General features: G+C 44.6%; 1 protein-coding gene across 1 annotated transcript in view; it reads left to right on the forward strand.

Annotated features, from left to right (window-relative positions):
• The first annotated feature begins 18,551 nt into the window (after positions 1 to 18,551).
• The window catches only part of SPTLC3 (serine palmitoyltransferase long chain base subunit 3), an 81,634-nt gene continuing 78,985 nt past the window's right edge, over positions 18,552 to 21,200 (forward strand). The window contains exon 1 of the mRNA XM_050952164.1: positions 18,552 to 18,736. Within this exon, the coding sequence (XP_050808121.1) occupies positions 18,611 to 18,736 (126 nt within the window). The 5' untranslated portion in view covers positions 18,552 to 18,610. The remainder of the gene's footprint in view (positions 18,737 to 21,200) is intronic.

Below are 21,200 nucleotides of genomic sequence, written 5' to 3' on the forward strand. Positions count from 1 at the left end.
AAGTAATTTTGTATCATCTCCAAATTTTGCCTTATGGATAGCTCAATGAAGTTCTCTGCCCAATGTGCAGCAGCGATCAAAAAAGCAAATAAAATGCTAAAGTGCATAAGGAATTATATTATCGCCTGAGATAAAGCAATTAATCCTAGTCAACCCATCTCAAAAAAAGGCATAGCAGAAGTGGAGGGGGTTCGGAGACAGGTGACAAGACTGTCTAGAGGTGTGAAAAAAAACCCTCTTAGATAAAGAGCAATTGAAAAGATTGGAACTGTTTAACTTAGAGAGAGGCCATAATAGATGTATACAAAATCATTAACAGTATAGGAAATTAATTTCTGTTCACCCCTTTAACATAGTATAAAACCAGGAGGCCATCCATTGAAATTGAAAGGTGAAAAATTCAGAAAGCCAGAAACTTTACCAGGTTCTTGGACTATTAACTTGTTCCTTAATAAGTAATATATGATGTAGTATATTAATATTTTATTGTAACTTTGACTTAATATAAAGGTTTTTTAAAAATTATCTATCAAATGCAAAATTAACCTGTGGAACTCTTTACAAAGGATAACATTGATGATTAAACATTTATATGGAGAACAAGAATATCCAGTGCTGTTATAGTAACCACCTACAGCAGGATTTCTTGCACCTCTGTCTGAAACAGCTGATAGTGGCCGCTACTGATGACAGGATATTAAATGGACCACTGATACTTATCCAGGGTGGTTTTTCTTAAAATAGTTCTTGGTATGATGTGTCTTCCATGGATGATGAACTTTAATTGTGCTATAGGCGTTGTTACTTAATTGCCCAACTATCAGTACTGTTTCAACAAATTCCTGTCTCTTACTTATGAGAGGTGGCTCTTAATTTGGTCCTATTGTGTGTTTCAGAACTAGCTGTTCCAACAAGCAATTGTTGAAGGTGTTGAGCAAATGCTTCTCTAAACTTTGTGCCATTGTGACATACTCTATGACCAGTACATATGTGAATAGCTGAGGCAACCCATAATTACTATTTTGGGTTAGTTTTCTCAAAATGCTCTGCCCTGCTAAGTTACCTTATCCCCAATAAATGAATTTATCTGAGCTCTCGACAGCATTCCATGTTTTGGTGCCATTAGCCCTGTCCTAGCACACAAAAATTGATGGCACTTGCCCAGAAAAGATTCATACTCATATGGGTGAGTGGATTTTTCCAGTCTAGTTTTTGCTTTGTGTTTTGGATAATACAACTGAAGCAAAGCTCACACTCCTGGATTTATGTAGCACTGCACAATAAACACTGTGGAATCTTGAGTCCTAGTAAATTACTAAAGATGGCCAGAATAAAGTAACCTACTCAGCTGTCATTGTAGAGCATTACAATCCATGATCATTGGTGCTTTGCAGTGACTCCTGCTTTGTTTAGTCTGTGCATGACTCTCAGATCCCTAAGATGATGTTCCAATTATTTTGATGCCAACATAAAAATGAGATTGACAACGTGAAGGGAATAGTTGAGGTCTGTGAGTCTATACATGTTCCTGGTGCATTAAGAGCTGCTGATAACTTTCCTCAAAATTGCTATTTTACTCTGTCAGTGACAAATGCTACCTTGAGAAGGCTTCTGTAATTTTAAATTGTCAAGATTGAAGATTGTGATGTCTATTTGCCATGCCCCAGGAGCTCCAGAGATACATCCATCCTGGAAAAGCATATGCATCTGTTACCATTAAACTATTTTTCTACCTGTCATCAGTGCAGAATCTTGGCTCTGTTTCAGGCCTATGCATAATACCATGGGTGAAGCCCTGGAATCCACTGATGATTCAACCATTCCAGCCTGTTGTGTAGCATCAGTTTTTTAATCTGTAAAAGTTTCTCCTTGAGGAAAAAGCACTGTAAGGAGCTGCATTTTATACTACTGCATTCTCTGGCCAAGTGAAGTGTTTTGCTGAGTCATAATGACTTAACTTCATAGAATATCAAGGTTGGAAGGGACATCAGGAGGTCATCTAGTCCAACCCCTTGCTCAGAGCAGAACCAAAAAAGTAAGAGCTCAGCAGTTCACAGAGCAATTCTATATAATTTGTGGGCCACAAATACTCTGGTTGTACTTGATGTTATGATGAATAATTAGTATAAATTGTTTTCTATTCTGAGAAAATATAAGCACAGCAGATATGATATGTTACTAAACATTGGAGAGACAAAGGATCCTGAATCATCCCAGCCAGGGCTTTGTCAAGCCTGACCTTAAAAACCTCTAAGGAAGGAGATTCCACCACCTCCCTAGGTAACCCATTCCAGTGCTTCACCACCTTTCTAGTTAAAAAGTTTTTACTAATATCCAACCTAAACCTCCCCCACTGCAACTTGAGACCATTACTCCTTGTTCTGTCATCTGCTACCACTGAGAGCAGTCTGGATCCACCCTCTTTGGAACCCCCTTTCAGGTAGTTGAAAGCAGCTATCAAATCCCTCCTCATGCTTCTCTTCTGCAGACTAAATAATCCCAGTTCCCTCAGCTTCTCCTCATAAATCATGTGCTCTAGCACCCTAATCATTTTTGTTGCCCCTTGCTGGACTCTTTCCAATTTTTCCACGTGCTCCTTGTAGTGTGGGGCCCAAAACTAGACACAGTACTAGACAGAAGTACTCCAGATGATGCCTCACCAATACCTAATAGAGGGGACGATCATGTCCTTTGATCTGTTGGCAGTGCTCCTACTTATACAGCCCAAGATGCCATTAGCCGTCTTGGCAACTTGCATGTAACTGAATTAGTGGATCATGCCATGTCTTTGTCAAGAATTCAGACTGTCCCCATTTAGTAACACTGAATTAGAGCATCATAAAGTGTCTGTCCATTCAGTCACATTCTGCAACTTGCCAAATCAAATGTCAACTTTTCATAGATTCCATGTCTCATAAAACTGATATAACAATTTCCCGAATGACAGAATTTCTGGGAGACACTTTCTGAACTGAGAATAATAATGTCAATATCACACATCACGGAACTGAACAAGCTGAAGTTCTTTTGAGCGATAGGGCTTAATCTGCTTCTTCCCCCTCTCCCCCACCAACTGTTGTCTTTTGGCCTATACAATTTATACTCAGATAGTATTAAGAAAGAAGATATCTTCTGCATTCAAAAACATAATTTCTGGTCCTCCTTCTAGAAGGCAAACTTTCATCATTCTGTGGAATGAAACCTCTTCTGAAATGGCCCTGTTTGGTGGCAAATATTTCCTATCTCATCTGATGAAGGTGGCTACATAGCAGATGCTCCTGATAAATGCTACTGGTGCAATCTATATGATTTTTGCATGCAAACCTGTTCCTCTTCAAAGTGTTTCTTATACTATGATGACTTAATAATACTCCTGAAAAGAGGTGTCATTTGCAATGCTGGCCTTCGGATACTCATTTCGCAGCTTCTTAATCTTTTGGTAGTAACACAATAGACTTCTTTGAGGAAATAATAGCAATGAACCCAGCCCAGTGATGTTGTATGTGAGGTACATTGCTCCCAGGATGAAATGCTGCTGAGGATGAGGACTGAAATAGACTGCAAATGACCACTGAGTGGAAAGAAAGATGCTTGCTATTTTAAAATGACAGGATTGGTTCCTCTTTATTTTGTTCTAAACAGCACAGAGAGTAATAACCAGGTTCATAAAGGTTATCTTATTTTAGGCCAATGTCTGTAACAAGCAGGGTTCTGGCAGGCAAATGATTCTGTAAGATAGCACTATTTAGAAGATCAAACAGGTTCTGTAAATTCTCCTAAACCTATTTTTTTTTCTTGTTTCAGTTGCCTACTTTTTGGCTAATAAAGTGCATTACATAGCTACAATTCGCAGCAGTATTCCTGCTGGGTCTTTGTTAGTAGATATAGAGGGTTGTAGGGTTTTTTGGATTCCTCCAGCATGGAATGTAGGAGTTTGTTTTAGCTGGTGCAAGAGTTATGATGCCACTACTCTTCCACAAAGGCAGAGATCAATATGTTTCTTTATGTTGTGTTCTCCTCAAATATTCAGTTTTTAACAGATTCTGAATTGATTGCTCGTCCTCTGTAATTCTAGGATTTCCACTGACTCATCAATAATAAGGTCATTCTATCACAAATGAAGGTTGATGCCAAAATAATTTTTATCTTTTCTGTTTCTAAAAGTGGAAATTCATCAAATAAATGTGCAAGTGACATAATGTCAGGGTAGCCCCTACTTAGTCTACCAGCTTCAGGAACAATGCACTGAGCCTCTAGGGGGTCCTACTCTATGGACTAAAACAGTAATGGGTACCAGAGCCATCGGACTCCATTTCTCAGCATGCTTGGAGTCAGAATGAACTAAAAACTCCCATTAAGGTGAATAAGAACGGCCATACTGAGTCAGAACAAAGGTCCATCTATAGAGCCCTGCAAATCTGCAGGTATCTATGGACCATTTTTGCGCATAGGAGCTGGATGCGGATACAAATTTTGTATCTCTGCAGGGCTCCGGAGCTGTAGCACAGACTCACCAGAGCAGGTGGAGGGACCTAGGCTCCTCACAGCTGCCAGCGCGGCTCTCCCTGACCTGGCTCCAGCTGGACAGGGAGGCGGGCTCGGAGCCCCAGCGCAGCCTTGATAAAAGCCAGGCATGAAGCTGTGGGGAGCCACAGCGGATCCTCCACCTGCCCTGGGTGGGGGACCCGAGCAGCCCCCGGCCTGTGTCCCTGCCCCCCCAGACCCCTCACCCAGGACAGGTGGAGGATCTGAGCCACGGTTCCTCACAACTGCCTGTCTGGCTTCTACTATGGCCAGCCTGAGGCTCTGAGGCACCCACGCACACGCACGCACCAGAGCCGGGTCGGGGAAAGCAGGGCTGGCTTTTCCATTTAGGTGATCTAGGCGGTAGCCTAGGGCACTAGGATTTGGGGTGGCAGCATTTTGCCACCCTCGGCGGCAATTCGGCGGAGGATCCTTCACTCGCTCTGGGACCCACTGCCAAAGTGCCCCGAAGACCGGAGCCGCGGAAGGACCCCCCACCGCAGAATTGCTGCCAACGACCGGGAGCTCGGAAGGACCCCCACCTAGGGCACCAAAAACCCTGGCGCCGCTCCTGGGGGAGAGCTGTGTGGGCAGCTGTGGGGAGCTGGCATGGAGTCGAGGACCCTCCACCAGCCAGGAGGGCGAAGAGCCTGGGGGGCAGGGGCATGGCGGGGATCTCAGCCCCCTCCACCCCCTGCATTGCGGGCAGGTAGAAGGTCTGCCATGGCTCCAATAATTTCCTGGGCTCCCCGGCTGAGCTCCACACTGGCCTGGCAAGGAGGTGGAGCCTCAGGGGGGGAAGAAGAGGGGAATGAGGAGGGGTCCACTCTTGTGAAAAGTGAACAGGCTAGGCCTGTTACCAGATTTGCCCGTTACTTTGGGATATGCTCATTTATTCGAGTTACTCTTCTGGGGGTGGGTGGGGAGTTCTGTAATTCTATCAATGTACTGCTTGTGTCACTTGTGTTTTCATATGAAGGTCTACTTCTCCCTTCTGAAAGTCCCTAGGATCCGCAGGGCTGGGTTCCTCCAGCCGCAGAACCAGATGAACACACACACACACACAAACACACATTAACAGAGCAAGTCTGAGTGGACCGGGTCAAATCGCACTGTCAAGCTGACCCCTTATATGTCTCTGGACTCACTGGGCTGGAGGAAGCTGCACTTTCAAGCCGCCTCTCCTTATATGCCCCTGGGCTCGATGAACTGGGTCAAGCAGCACTTTCAGGCTGTTACCCTTATTCAGCACATCCCTATCCCCACTCTCACATCACAATTGTACTGACAGTAACCTACTTGATGAGCAAACCCCCACAGTATTTTGGATGCTGCAGGGATCTTTAGCTTAGGTAAAAGAAGCATTGCTGCACACTGAATGGGGGAAGCTAAGAACACAAGAGTAAAATTCAGAGAGAGAGAGAAGCAACCAACTTAATCGTAAAAGTTATTTATTGAATAATAGTGATAGCTACACAAGGAGGGCTAAACCAACATAACAGAGAATGGAAAACAGAGGGAGAGAAAGAGGGAGTTCTCACCACTCCATGTGGCTTGAACTGGTCAGGGTTCCCAGGTGATGGTGGTAGGTCATGGTCCTGAGTGCTGGAGACAGGCAGAGCCTCCAGCACAATCAGTCAGGAGAAGATGGAGTCCCAGTGGAACTGACGCATAGTTTGGATCTAAGCATCAGAACCCTGACTAGAGGGTGAGTAGGGATTTTTGCTGAGAAAATACCATGGTTCAAGGGAGAACACTAGATTTGTTTATAGGTAAACTGATGACTCAAGGGTTTTCTTTAGGCTAGACAATAGGAGCTGATCACTCTTGGCTATAGATGGTGTTTTCTTCCAGGGAGCTCATAATGCAACTAGGCTGCTTCAGAATTTTGGATATCAATCAAGGATTCATTACTAGAATTGGTCTGATAACTGTTGAGCTGGGTGTGTGCAGGCATAGGTTCATTAACATCTGGAGCAGAGATTCCCAAGATGCAGTGCGTCCCTGCTTTTCTGGTCCCAGAGTTCAGTGCGGTTCTCTGTTATCCATTTTGTATGCAAATTGAGATGTCTCCCTGTCCCATCTTTCATGCAGATGAGGCATGGGGAGTTGTCTCTGTTCTTCATTCTGTATGCTAATGGAGATGTCTTAATCTTGTCACCCTTGTCAGGAGGGGTCTAGGTTTGTCTCCCAACATCCTTCACTGCTCTCTGCAAGTTTTTTCCTCTGATGGGTTTTGTTTAAGGCAGCAGAGGCTGGGCGTGAGGTAGAGTGACCAGACAGCAAGCGGGAAAAATCAGGACAGGGGGGAGGGGTTAATAGGAGCCTATGTTAAGAAAAAGCTCCAAAAATCGGGACTGTCCCTATAAAATCGGGACATCTGGTCACCTGGGGCAAGGGGTGTCTTTCATGAGTCAGGCTGGACACTGCACCCTGGTTCTCCAAGAACACAGAGCTGACTGGTATCAAGTCCCCACTTTCCCTCCCCTGTTCCAGCGCCACTGGTCACTATTGTTCAGTGTCTTTGCTGTCTGCTTGGGACTTAACTATCTTGAGTAGTTTTGTATCATCTGCAAATTTTGCCACCTCACTGTTTACCCCTTTTTCAAGATCATTTATGAATATGTTGAATGCGACTGGTCCCAGTACAGACCCCTGGGGGACACCACTATTCGCCTCTCTCCATTCTGAAAACTGAGCATTTATTCCTACCCCTTGTTTCCTATCTTTTAACCAGTTATCAATCCACAAGAGAACCTTCCCTCTTATCCCATGACAGCTTACTTTGCTTAAGAGCCTTTGGTGAGGGACCTTGTCAAAGGCTTCCTGAAAATCTAAGTACCCTTTATCCACTGGATCCCCTTGTCTGCATGCTTGTTGACCCCCTCAAAGAATTCTAGCAGATGGGTGATGTATGATTTCCCTTTACAAAAACCATGTTGTCTTTCCCCCAACAATTTATGTTCATCTATGTGTCTAACAATTTGTTTCTTTACTATAGTTTCAACCAATTTGCCCGGTACTGAAGTCAGGCTTACCAGCCTGTAATTGCCAGGATCAACTTTGGAGCCTTTTTTTTTTTTTTTTTTTTTAATTGGAGGGTTCTGCATGGGATGACCTGGACAAGCAGTTTGCTGGGCCAGTAATGAGCCAGAGCTGATCAGCCCATCAGCCTGACTCAGAGACAGTGGCAGGTTACTGCACGGGCCAAAAGAGCCCATGCCCGGGGGCCCCATAGGAGTGGCTGGAACTTTTCCCTCTGAGGCCCCTGCTCCAGCCGAGCCAGAAGCCTGTGGAAACATGAGCAATATTCTTCCCATCCCTTGGGAGAGCTGGCTGAATTGATCACTTGAACACCGCACCATGCCAGACTGAGGGCCCTCTCCCTTCCCCGGCTGTACTGGAGTGAGGGCCCCCCTCCCTGCCTTGTGCCAGACTGGATCGAACCCCTCACTTCCCCCTCCCCCCTGGAACTGTTCCAAGCCCCTCTTCCCTCCCCCCGCACAGAGCTGGCCCTCTCCCCTCCCCGGTGCAGGTCTGACTGAGCCACTCGATGATGCCCCCTTCCTCTCCCGCTTAGGGCTGGCCTGAGCCCTGCCACTCACCCCCACCCCAAGCTCTTTTTTGGCAAGACTGGGCATTTGTCCCATTTGCTCTTGCCAACTGGTGATCAACTGGCAGGAGCAAACAAGACAAATGAGCTGGGGCCAAGAATGGGGCCGGGGGCGGTGAGTAGGGGTGTGTCCAGGAGCAGAGTCACAGCTGGGGCTGTGGGCAGGGCTGGGTTGGGGCTGGAGCAGAGCTGGAGGCAGAGCAATGCTGGACCCTGCCATGCCCCTCCAAATGTTCACTACTGCCCTAGGTTATGGTAAGAGCTGTGGGGAGCCCCAGACCCTGCACGTGTCTTGGTCAGAGGGCTGGGATGCCCAAGAGCAGCCCCCACCCCGTGTCCCAGGACAGGTGGAGGGTCCAGGGCTCTCCACAGTATCCTGGGCTCCCTGCACAGCTCTTACCATGGCCTTTTACCTTCTTGCCAGGCCAGGGGACAGGGCCTTGTGAGGAAGGAGAAGAGCAAAGGGAGGGGCCCCATAGGTGGGTGGGAGCAAATGTTCTTTGTGCACCTGTCTGCAGATCATACTTCATGTACTACCTGCCTGGAATGGAGCCAGGAGGGAGCTGGGGATCAGGAAGAATTGTGAGTGTGGTGAGGTGGGAAACTGATTGATTTGTTGATGCTGTAGTACTTATTAGTTAACCCTTTCCTTTCCAGGTCCTATATTCCTGCTCCCAGTAAAGTCCCTCTTTGTTGCATTGTTAGTTTTGGATGTGTCATTTCTTTGCTGGGGTTTCTGTTGATGTACTTCATAGTTTCATTCTGTGCTGGCTTTTATACTCCCATGCCCATTAGCAGCATCATTCGTTTTCCAAAAGCACAGCACCCCATGTGTTCCAGTCCAGTGAAGAACCATCTTGGGTGGAGGCACAATGTGTCACAAAAAAGAATCCAGGAGGCAATCTATGCAAGGAGAGGGAAAGGCCACTCTAACTAGCAAGCACTAGGTAGAAGCTTGGGGACAGGCTCCATGAGCTACCTCCTCAGTTACTTTGATGAATTTAGTATAGAGTCTCCATGTCTGAATTCAGCTGTACATTTCAACAGAGCGAAGGCACTTGTTCTGACAGATACAGCTATCTTATTCCTGGCTGGAAAATCTCAAATCTCTCATTGTGAAGATTGCAAAGTGTTGTAAGAGAGTAGGAGGTTGCTCCTCCACCCAATGGGGTTGGTGGCAAAACTCCCATGTATTTTACTGGGAGAAGTGCCAAGTCCCAAATTCAGTATTATATACTCGAGCATTTTCTGTAGACAGTAGCATCTTCACTCAAATAACTATTCAATATAATTCAATATAATATAATATACTTGTGATGGCGTGAAAGGGAGCTGCAGTACAACTATAGCTGTGTTGGAGTTGAAATAAGTTATACCTCATACTGAGTTATTTACACTCAAAACAGCTTCTCTCCCGGATACATATTCTAATGATACCTTTTGTATTTGGAACTGGTCCAAGACATTTCTAGCATGATAGTCATTCATCCCTAGGTTCCTAGTATTAAGTAGAATGGTTCATGTTCAGGACACTTCTCAAGACTGAATTAAGTGGATCTGGAATAATTCTACCATATAGTAGATATGCTGGATTATCATTTGTGCAGGACTATGGAAAAGTGTTGAAATCTAAAGCAATTTGTAGAAATGACAGGTCCCGATTAATATGACAATTCCCTGTGTAAGTACTATTCACACCTTTCTGTCTGATTCCTCAGAAGGCATATGCTTTCATGAGTTTGTACTGTGTGCCCAGAAGTTTGGCTGTAGTTTGATTTAAAGTTCACTAGCAAAGGGTATTCCCGTATGAAATTTGTCCTTGTGGGAAGTTCAGAGGAAGAGTTGCTTGCAGAAACTTGATGCGCCAGAGCAAACAATTAATACTGTTCACTTAGGGTAACATTTTTCAAAATTATTGAAGGGAGGTAGGCTCCTAAATCTCATTAAAACCCTCAGCAATGAGTCTCAGAACCTGACTCAGGCTCACAGTGCTCATGCTGCAGGACTAAAATAGCCATCTAGATGTTTGGGCTGAAGCCCAGACTCAAGACCGTCCCCCTTAAGAGGTTTGAAATCCTGGGCTCCAGCCCAAGTCTGAACATCTACACTGTTATTTTCAGCCCTGCTGTGCGAGACCAAGTCAGTTGATCCAGGCTCCGATACTCACTGCCACGGGTCTTTTTTTTGCTGTATTGATGTATGTTTTCGGCTCCTAAGTCACTTGGGCACTTCTGAAAATTTTACCCTTAGTCTATATAGGCTATTTCTCTATTAGGTATATTTTTTCTCTGAGCATTCAGCAGGGACCGTTCTCTTACAGTCAAGGGCACTGTAGACATACTGTGACCATATATGAATCTGTTTTTTATTGACTGAGCTTCGCTGTCTAGGACATGAGTCAATGATACTTTCTTGTTCCTAGTCAAAATACCTGCTGCTGTAACTCTTGTTTTGGCAACTTGTAGATACAACAGTTCTATGATCATCCCTAATTTAGGCTATGTCTACACTACTGCGGGAAGTTGACCTAAATGACACTACTCCAGCTATGATAATAACGCAGCTAGAGTTGACGTAGCTTAGGTCGACTTACTGCAGTGATGACACCATCCTGGGTCAATGGTAGATGCTCTCCCATCAACTTAACTTACTTCTCTCATTCCCAGTGGAGTACTAGAGTCAACCGGAGAGCGTTCTGCCATCGGTTTAGCGGGTCTTCACTAGACCCGCTAAATCAACCCCAGGTGCATCAATCGCAGCAGCGTTGATCCCACGGTTGTGTATAGCCTTATTAATGGTATTCCTGTTAAAGAGTCTGGCATATCTGATTTAAACTGACATCTTGGGTAATTGTATCAGAAATGATTCCATGTCATTACATTAAAAGATACCTCATCTTTTAAGCAGTACTAGTGGAGATCAATGGAAGCATGTGGAGCTGTGTCAATAACACTTTTAATCATTGGGTTTTCTGATTGAAGTTATTTAAGGTTTTTTGTTTTCTTTTGCTTTCAAGGAGGATAATGCCTGATCACGTAAGATTCAGACCTACAATCCCTACTTGTTGTGGAACTAAACTATTTCTTAAGGATATCAAGGAATAGGTTTCTAGGGAAGGTATTGGGTGCGGCCTTTGTCCTAGAAAATTTAAGTAGATCCACATCAAATTCCTTGAAACTCAATCTGCATCGTGATGGTTTTCCTTACGGAACAGAACTATCATCAGTCACTTCAGACAGTGATGAGCTATAAATGTTTTCCTTCAGTGCTAGGGAGGAAATGTCTATCTAAGCCCCAGGTATTCTGCCTCTGACTGAGAAAGCTCACTCTCATATAGCATTTGGATTACATCAGTAATAATCACTGTCCTCTCATCAGCCTTCTACCATAGGAATGCACTGTCATAGGTGTCTGTGTGCATTTGGAACGACTTCTTGAAACCTGTGAAATTCTGAACAGACATAGAAATCATGTGATTTATTGTTTTCATCAAATATTTCTTGATGTTGCATATCCCTCTTGAATTTTGTGTTCTCCCTACTGAAAGCTAAAAATAGATCAACCAGATTCACATAGTCTTTGATCAATTTCCTGTAATAACCAACAGATCCTAGCGATTAGCAGATCTACATTATATCTGTCAGTTGAGGGAAATTAGAGTGTTTCATCTCTTTTTGGATCAGATTGTATCCCTTCTAAACAAGACATAGTTTGTAGAGAGCTCTTTTTCTCATCTACATAAATGACACTAGAGTTGTGATAACCAGCCCTGTTTCCTTCAGTATGAGGAGAGGAGGTCCCATTGCTTCTGCAAATGCTGACCAAACATTGTAGAACCTACAACCAAATAGACAAATGAGAGGAAATTTTTAAACCAGGTATGCCAATACAACGTTCATTAGATTATAAAATGTGCTGGGAACATTTCAAAGTCCAAAAGCATAACATTGAAATGATGATGCCCTGCTTGTAAGATGAATACTGTATTATCTTTCCATCTATAGCTACCTGCCAACAGCCATGCAGGAGGTCTAGCATCAATTAAGGAAAAATGATTTGCATTAGCAAATCCAGGCCATAATCCACTTTGTGACTAAAGTAATCCTTCTTTAACCATTATTTTATGTGTTCCAACATCAGTGCAGTAGCTTTGCTCTTTCTTTGTTGAATTACTAACATTGATGTTGCATAGAGACTATTTAAAGGGTTCAATTATGTAGTGATGCTGTCTTTAAGTAATCTGTGTCTATTATCTTCAGCCAAGCTGATGAAGCCCTATAAGATTGGTGATGCCTGTCCTTTGTTAACTGTGTGTCACTTAAGGTGTCTCCCTCCATCCCAGACATGGGCAACGAATTCCTTCAGGGGGCAATGCTTAGGACATGTTGGCATCTCCCACTGGCTAAGTTAAGTTGGGAACTCCGTAGCATGCTGACTTTTGTGAATCCCAGTCTTTAGGTGCTTATCTTGTCTCATTTATTGTATAGAGAGCTTAAGTGCTTAACTCAGGCTTCATGAATGGCAGTGATTTTATAGGTCGCTGAAAAAGAGACATGTCAAAGTTCAGTGTTGCCACACGTACATGCCTTTGTGAATCTAACCCTTGGTTATTTGACTAGTAGACTGGATACTACTGGTAGCATTTATGGGTGGCATTAAAATGCCTTGGCAGAGATGACAGAGATCCCTTGCACAGATTAATTGAAGATATCTAGTCTTCAAAGGGCAGGCTGATCCTTAGCCAATATAGCGGGTTTCAGCTTGGTCTGGGGCAGAAGTGTTGAAAAGGCAACGCTTGCAATAGTGTGAGAATTAGCTTCTCTGGTATTAAAGATGGTGGTGGTTCTTGGGCATTGTTTTTAATCCAAAATAAAATGACAACCCTGATTTATAAGACTTGTTCATAACAAGATAACATACTGTCTGCGAAAGGCAGAAATACTGACAAAATGTGATGTCTCTCCTTTTTTTAAGTGTTCTTATAGATAGGGCACATGCCACTAAAAATGCATTGCGATCCAATAAAAATATTTGGAAAAATGCAATTGAAATGGAAGGAAAAGGAGAGATTGCATTTATTGTGGATGCTTGCTTGCCTCTGAAGTACTGTGTCGTATAAGTTTCTTACTTTAGAAAGGTTTTTTTTATATATAGCTTAGCTGCTCCCATGAATTACCCAAGACTTATGGGGGGAAATTCAGGTTTGCTGTAGGGGAGTTGTGAATGCAGCTCTTTTACCTCTGTCATTTTGAAACGGCTTGCAAACACCAAGAGTTTTGTGATTCTCATGTAATCACCAGTGAGATTTTTTTAAAGTTACACAACAATATGTTCTCTGTCTTTAATAAGCATCACAAGTTTCAAAACATATGAGGAATGGGCCTAGCGTCAAGTGATTCTGCAGACACCTGCAGTTGAGGGTATTGTTTGGAATGAGTGGGAGAGAAGTAATTGTTAGAGTCCAGCAGCTCTTACTCTGAGAGGGAATCATGTGAACTTTGCTCTGCTGTGTGAGGCATGGGTAAATAAAGTGAGAAATGCAAAATGAAAGTAGGCAGGAAGGAATTAAGGCTTGTCTCCGGCATCAGCAAAGTGCACTGCAAAGGGATGTGATCAGAGGTGAAAGTAAGCCGGTACGGTCCAGTACGGCGTACCAGCAAGAGCCAGTACGCCATGCTGAACCGCATTGAATTCCACAGTGGGGATTGAAAGGGCTCTGGGCTGCCCGCGGGTGCGGGCAGCCCAGAGCCCTTTCAATCCCAGCCACGGCTGAGATATAAAGGGCTCAGAGATCCCTGCCACTGCGGGCGGGCAGCCCAGAGCCCTTTGAATCCTGGCCGCGGCTGAGATATAAAGGGCTCAGAGATCCCTGCCACTGCGGGCAGCCCAGAGCCTTTTGAATCCCGGCCGCGGCTCTGGCAGCAGGGCTGGGGCTGGGATTTAAAGGGTTCAGAACTCCTTGTCGCTGCAGGCAGCCCAGAGCCCTTTGAATCCCAGCCACGGCTCTGGTGGCCGGGCTGGGGCCAGGATTTAAAGAGCTCCGGGCTTCCCTGAGTGGCAGGAGCTCTGGGCCCTTTAAATCCCTACCCTGGCCCTGCAAAGCTTGGGGTTCCCCCTGGCAGCCAGAGCCCTGGGCCCTTTAATTTGCCCCTGAGCCCCAGGGGACTCCTAGCCACTCTGCAGCTGGGTGCCCCTGGTTGATTTAAAGGCTCTGGGTCTCCTAGCCACAGCTGGCTCCCCAGGGCCTTTAAATCTTGAGAGGCCATGCCTCTTCTGGATGAGGCCATGCCCCCCTCAGGACTCTGGCATTACCGGTAAGTCCTGTAAGTTACTTTCACCCCTGGATGTGATTTGCAAAGAGCACTAACATCATCTGCTCTAAAAGCCCCTGGTAGACCCTGCCGGCACACTCTAAAAGGTACCCAGTTTCAAACAGGACTACATTTACATGAACGAAGTATCATTTAGAGTGCACCAGCAGGAACTACACGGGGCAGCTAGAGCACAGCACGTTAATGCACTTTACAAATCACTCCCCTCTGGCATGATTTGCCGCACCATGTCAACATGGGCTTGTCTACAGCTTTCTAATTCTACAAGCCTTGCTGTGTTCGTACATTGCAGAAAAGGTTTCATAACTCTGCACTTGTCTAATGCCTGTATTGTAATGTTTGTTTGAGACTATACTCGCAGCAAAGAATAGTGTGAAACTATTGAATGAGGGCCAGATCGTCAGCTAATGTAAATCAGACTAGCTCCATGACTTTAAAGGAGGTAGGCTGATTTACACCAGCTGAGGACCTGGCCTGAATTTTTAGCCATGAAGTCTTTTGTTTGTGTATGTGTGTGATACAAGCCAGGCGAGATAAATCCAACCCCAGTATTACTAGTGGTGCATGGGCCCACAGTACAGTGGGCTCTGTAGGAGCCACTACTCCTGTATCAAGAGAAAAGATTAGGACTGCCTCTGACTGACATTTGGGTTGGGGACAATGAAAACGAAAGTCGAGGATTCCGGATGAGAGAGCAGGGGACCTGCAGATCTGAGGAATGCTGCAAAATCTTTGCCTCTCACTGTTGGAATCTCCCATCACTGCCCAAGTGGCTGGAGATGCCTCTGAAGATACTTACCTGCCATTTGAGTATTTTACATTCCATCCCAACCTCAACCACCACAGTGACCCTTGGAACAGAAGGCCATAAGAACTTGGAGAAGACAATGTTCCTGGCTGATGTCCAGCTTAACTACCTGGCATCACAGCCCTATTGATTTCAAGTAATGTCTCAGTTAGAGCCCTTCATGGCATGTAGCCATTTGAACAGAGCTTGTTTGACCAGCATGAATGGGATTCCAAGGAATGGATCGTATAGGGCCCCTGCTGCCCAGTGGATTGCCTGAAGTTCTTCTCCACTACAGAGCATGTAATCTCTCTGGGTAGGAGCTCTCTAGTCAGATAAAAGGACCAGATTTCTTGTGACAAGACTGCTTGGGCTCTCTGAGATACGCCTGTCTATAAAACAATCTCTCACTCGGAGTGCACACTGCACAAGATAAGTAGAAGAGACAGGAACCTTTTCATTTCTTCACAGCTCTGATCTCCTGGAAGCAACAGTGGACTTGCTTGGGGGCAGAATTCTTTATTAAATTAGTGAAGGGTGTTGTGATGGAGGCAAATTAGAAACAAATTGCCACTAAGACCTCACCCCCACTGAGGAAAGACTGCCCTGGGTCATTTCTCCTCTGGGTTGGCGCTTTAGTCAATGTGTTCTCTACCAGTGGCTGAATATTCCCATTTCCTACTAGATCATTTCTCCTAGATGTTTTCTCTTTCATATTTTGTGATTGTGTTCAGGCCAGCTTGGAGATGGGTCAACTTTGGAGGGACCCAGACTAGTATGAAGCAGTGGAGTTGCAGCACAGAGGAAAAGAATTGGAGATGTGAAAAGCTGCATGACATTGGATCTGAACTGTCACACTACTGTTTTAAATATAATCCCACAGCTGTGGGTGAAGGAGAAGATGGCTCCTTCAAAGCTGCTATCCTTGTGTCCCTGCTCTGGGATATAAGATGACAATAGAAATATGTTTTCACTTAGATCATCTGTGCACATCATGTAGCCCCCTTAGTTTGTGGTAGCCTTTATCAATGTCAAGACATGGCATGGAGATCTCCATTGGTGTTGCAAAGGCTGACCTTCGTGGTTGGAGGCCAAACCTCAGTACTTGTCCTTTAATTTTCACACAGTTAATCACAATGTGCAGCTGACTCACTTATGTGACCACACTGGAGTGGATGGTACCATGGTACAATAGCTTCAACCATCATAAGAGAGCTACAGACGTGATTCTGTTTGATTACTGTTGAGAACTGCAACGCAGTAAATGATCCAGTTCTGAATAAGACAATATTGGCAATGTGTAATCCTGGGATGAGGAACAAATAACCCATCTCAAAGACTGATACAATAAACACTTTACATACATTGAAGAATGCAGAACACTTTGCACCATTTAAACCTGACAGAGCGGGAATATGCTTTATGTTTGTGTTTTTTTTATTCTTCCAGTTCACTAAACACTTTTGAGGCTTTTAGTGGTGGGCACTTGTCCCTCTCCCTCTGGGTTGGAGGGAGGCTACACTGCCTCACTTCGTCATCGGGGCCGCCGCCTCGCATCAGGGGAATCAGCGTAGACATTAGTGTCCTGACCACTTTAACGGTTGTGCAGCCAACCGTCTAGGGCCCTTGGACATTTCAAGCAGGGGCTGCACCCACCTTAGTCTATGGCCTCGAGGCCCTTGGGGCAGGGGCTCGGGCCAACACTGGCATTAAGTAGCTCCAAGCCCTTTGGCCCAGGGCAGAGCAACCCCACCAGTCAATTAGCGCTGGCCTATTGAGGCAGAGACCGAGCAAACCCAGTAGTCAATCAGTTCTGGGCTCTTGTGGCAGAGCCAGGGGAAACCCCAGGGGTAGGACATCCTGGCTCCAGCAGACAACCGATGGGCACAGGCCACTGGGCCTGGTGAGGGGAGGCTGCCACCCCAGGGGTGGGGTGGCTGGTAGGGTCTGGGCCTACCCTACTCCACTGAATCCCAACCCAGGGCCCTAACAGTGGTGGAGTGGTCTGCCACTGGGTCAGTGGGGATCCCAACTGTAACACGTTTGCCGTGCCTCAGGCAAAGCTGCAGCCAGTCTAAGGTCAGCTGTCTTTGGGCCACTTTCTCCCCTCCCCTTGGGGTGTACGTGGAACAACAGGCATCCTCCATCTCCTCTGGGTAGGTTGCCTGTAGCAATCCCAGCAGGTCCGTGGCAGGAACAGGCTCCCCAGTGGGCAGGGCATCACTGGGTTCAGCAACAGATCAGCATCTGGGAGCGAGCAGGGTTGGGCTGCCTCCTTTGGTGTCTTGGCCTGAACTGAGCGGGCAGCCCTGCCTTTATACTTCCTGTCCCAGTGGTGTACTTCCGGTGGGAGGAGCGAGTCAGGCCTGGTTCCGCCCACTTGTGCACGGAGGGTGGTTCCTCCCCTTCTGGCTGGAAGGGAGGTCACACCGCCACACTACATGCTAAATATCCTTCTGAATTTCCATACTCTTAGCAACACAGATAGATGCTGTAGGTATTGATAAGATCCATATTTCTGATCATGTTTCTACATCAATTTTGATTAGTATTGATTTAGCCTGTCAAACCTTCATCTTGGATGTTTAGTAATTCAGTGACTTGTGACCCAAAATTTGTTACATTTATAAACAAAGGATTGGATTGTAACCTTACAATCCCAATATGAGGTAGAGACAAATTCCTCAAGAGCAAATCAGTGCTTGTGTGTGTATATAAAATATATTTATATGTGTATATAGCTAGAATTCATTCTCTCTCTCTCTCTCTCTCTCTCTCTTTCAAGTAAAAATTATAACATTTTCATAAATAAAATTGAGCATCAGCAGCATTAGCACCATTATTGATTTTTGCCCTTTCCGCTATTTTTTTAAATGGATCTATGCTTTTCTCTTGGTGCCTGCAAAGCCTTCAATCAGTATCCAGTGGAAGTATCTTTTCTATACACAGGAAAAATTGAATTTTATTAAATGGACACAAATAACAGCCCTTGATTTCAACACTGGCATGTCCTGCAATCTCAATTTTGTAAGCTAACTCAAGGAACAAGCCCAGGTTACCCCCTGTTATTGCTTATCTTATTCCTAGAACCTATAACGATGACTACAGCATAAGAAGTAATCCTCCTTAAATTTAGGGTATTTAATGAGTCTAAAGCTATGATGATATACCTCTGCTACTCTATAGGAAGAGATTGCGTCTAAAAAACTGAGGTCTTGAAGCAAATTATTTTTGGTTTTAAGGCCAGTTGAAATGTTTTAATCACAAATTCTTATTTTGCATTTTCAGAAAAATGGCATATCAAATGGAGGTCTCTACAAAAGGCCATTTAATGAACACTTTGAACAAGCACCAATGTATGTTGCCGTTTTGACTTATTTGGGCTTTGGCGTTGGAACAATATTTGGCTATGTGCGAGATTTTTTGAGAGCCTGTGGACTAGAAAGATGTAACCTTGCTGCAGAAAGAGAAGAACAAAAAGTATGTATGAAAAAAGTTTGTGTATTGTGTTAAGGGCTTTCTCTTCGCTCTCTCCTGGTTCCTGTCATGCAGATGGAAAGCAGAAGACCAGAAATCTGATGTGCAGACAATTAGATGTTTATTGGGGTTAAGCAAGCAAGCATATCCTTAACTCTGTACGCCACAGAACCTTTTCTGTCTCTGTTTTTCCCACCTCCTCCTCCTTTCCAGGCTTAATTATACCTGTAATTAGGGTGACCAGACAGCAAATGTGAAAAATCGGGACTGGGGGTGGGGTAATAGGAGCCTATATAAGAAAAAGACCCAAAAATCAGGACTGTCCCTGTAAAATCGAGGCATCTGGTCACCCTATCTGTAATGCATGTGTAACCCACACACCTCCTGGGTCTGGTGTTCTGTCCCATCTGGTGGTACTGAGACCACTTAAAGAGAGAGATAAAATGAGTCTGCCTACTTGTAATGCCAGCAGACCCTGGTTATTAGCAGGCAGGATTGAACTGGGGACCTCTGGAGCTTAAAGCATGAGCTTCTACTGCATGAGCTAAAAGCCAACTGGCTCTTAGCTAAGGCTCTAGAGCAGACTCATTTAACTCTCTCTCTTAGTGGTCTCGGTGCCACCAGATGGGACAGAACACCACACCCAGGGGGGCTGTGGGTTACATATGCCCCTGGTCCCACCCCTTACAATTTACGGTCATGTTCCATTTTGGTGGGTCGTGAGTCTGGGCACTTTGGTACCACCTCTTTTGTATCCCATGGGAAAAGTAAGGAGTAAGGCTGTGTTCTGGCCAAGGTGAGGCTTTTCTTTGGCATTTAGTGTGTCTTATGCCTCCCCTGCCCCAACCCCCTTGTCCCTCCTGACTGGTTGCTTGACCTTGCCTCGAGACAGGAATCGAGGCAGTCTCCAAGTGTACGCTCATATATTTATTTCTTGGCACACCCAGCAACACTTGAGCTCTGTTTCTTATCTTTTCTCATTACACTAACAAACCCATCTGGCCTCTCCAGGAGCTGGGTTTCCTTTTCTGTCTGTCCAAAAGGAAATTTTCTTACTAACAGCCCATAATAGTAAAAGGAGAAGGGAGGTGGCAATTTGCAGAATCAAGAGCTTTTTATTTGCTTAAAAGCTAAAATATGTCTTGAAAGAACAAAGCTCAGGCATGTGGTATTCTTTAGCTTAGTCATTAACATTTTTAACCTAAGAATATGTTATTTATAACACTCTTTGCAGACTGCTATTTTAAGAGAGTGACTTGTTTTCTTCCTATAAACACAGGAGACGGTAAATACAAATGAAGTTCACACATAGGTAACCATCAAGCAGAAAATAAACTGTGATACCAAAATATAAAACCCTGATTTGTAACAATTGTTGGAAACTGGAGCACTATTCCTGGATAATTTGGGGATTGCTGTTGCCCTAATTCCGTTACACTAACACATGCATAAATGATGCCCCTGAAGAGTTTTTGGGAATACACTGGAGTCCTGTTGATATACAGCATACAATAATGACAATATTATGATACTATCCGCTTTTAAAATGGAGACCATTGTCGTGCTGCCCTCTCACTACTCCACAGAGAGTATTATGGCAGATTCCCATCCCAGAGTGTGTGTGTGCCAAGTAGATCATAAATTAGTCCGATTCCTCTGCTCCAACTACAAAACAAAAACAGTTTGCCTTAGATGCATGCTTCGATCTCCTCAGGCAGACCTGCTTTAAATTGACCATATCAGTATCGAATACCGGTCTGTTTGATACTGATCCAGACAATTTAAAGCAGACCTGCCAGAGGAAGTGGAAGCATGAATGATCCCAAGCAGCTATAGATGATCAATTCATGCTTGATCCCTGCAATTCCCATGGGGGCACTATTTCTAACAATCGCTGAGCAGCTTTCAAATATGGGCCCATATACATCACAAACGTTTCCTTCTTCATCTGTCCCCAATCCAAAATTACATTGGTCTGAGGGCCAGGACTGACCGGTTCATTTTTGGACTGGTGGCAGGTTTACCACTCAAAGCCCTGTGCACAATCAGGGCTAAAAATAAGTGAGGGATCCTCATGTTCCAACGAGACACCCAAGAATTGCTTCTTTCCCTGGTAGGCCCAAGATATGGGACCCTAAAGTCATGGCATTGTGATACACAGAAAAGCTATTTTATAATCATTTGTATGGATTCTAAAATTGATTGGTTTATAATTTCCTTTTCCTTCTGAGCCCTCTGTAGTTTGAGTCAAGGGACCTGGAGCTACAGGAGGAAAGATAGAAAAAAGAATACCAACTCCATTCAAAAAATCTGGAAGATGGTACTGTTCCTAAAATAGGAGGCGGGGTGTTTTTGGTTTTATAGGTTTTGTTTTTTTTTAAAGCAGCATAAGCTATATAATGAAGTAGCAGGATATAAAGACTTCATTATCACACTTTTGATATGTCCTCTGTGATTTGGCCACTTG

Source organism: Gopherus flavomarginatus, chromosome 4 (assembly GCF_025201925.1).
Source record: "Gopherus flavomarginatus isolate rGopFla2 chromosome 4, rGopFla2.mat.asm, whole genome shotgun sequence".
Taxonomy (NCBI): Eukaryota; Metazoa; Chordata; order Testudines; family Testudinidae; genus Gopherus; species Gopherus flavomarginatus.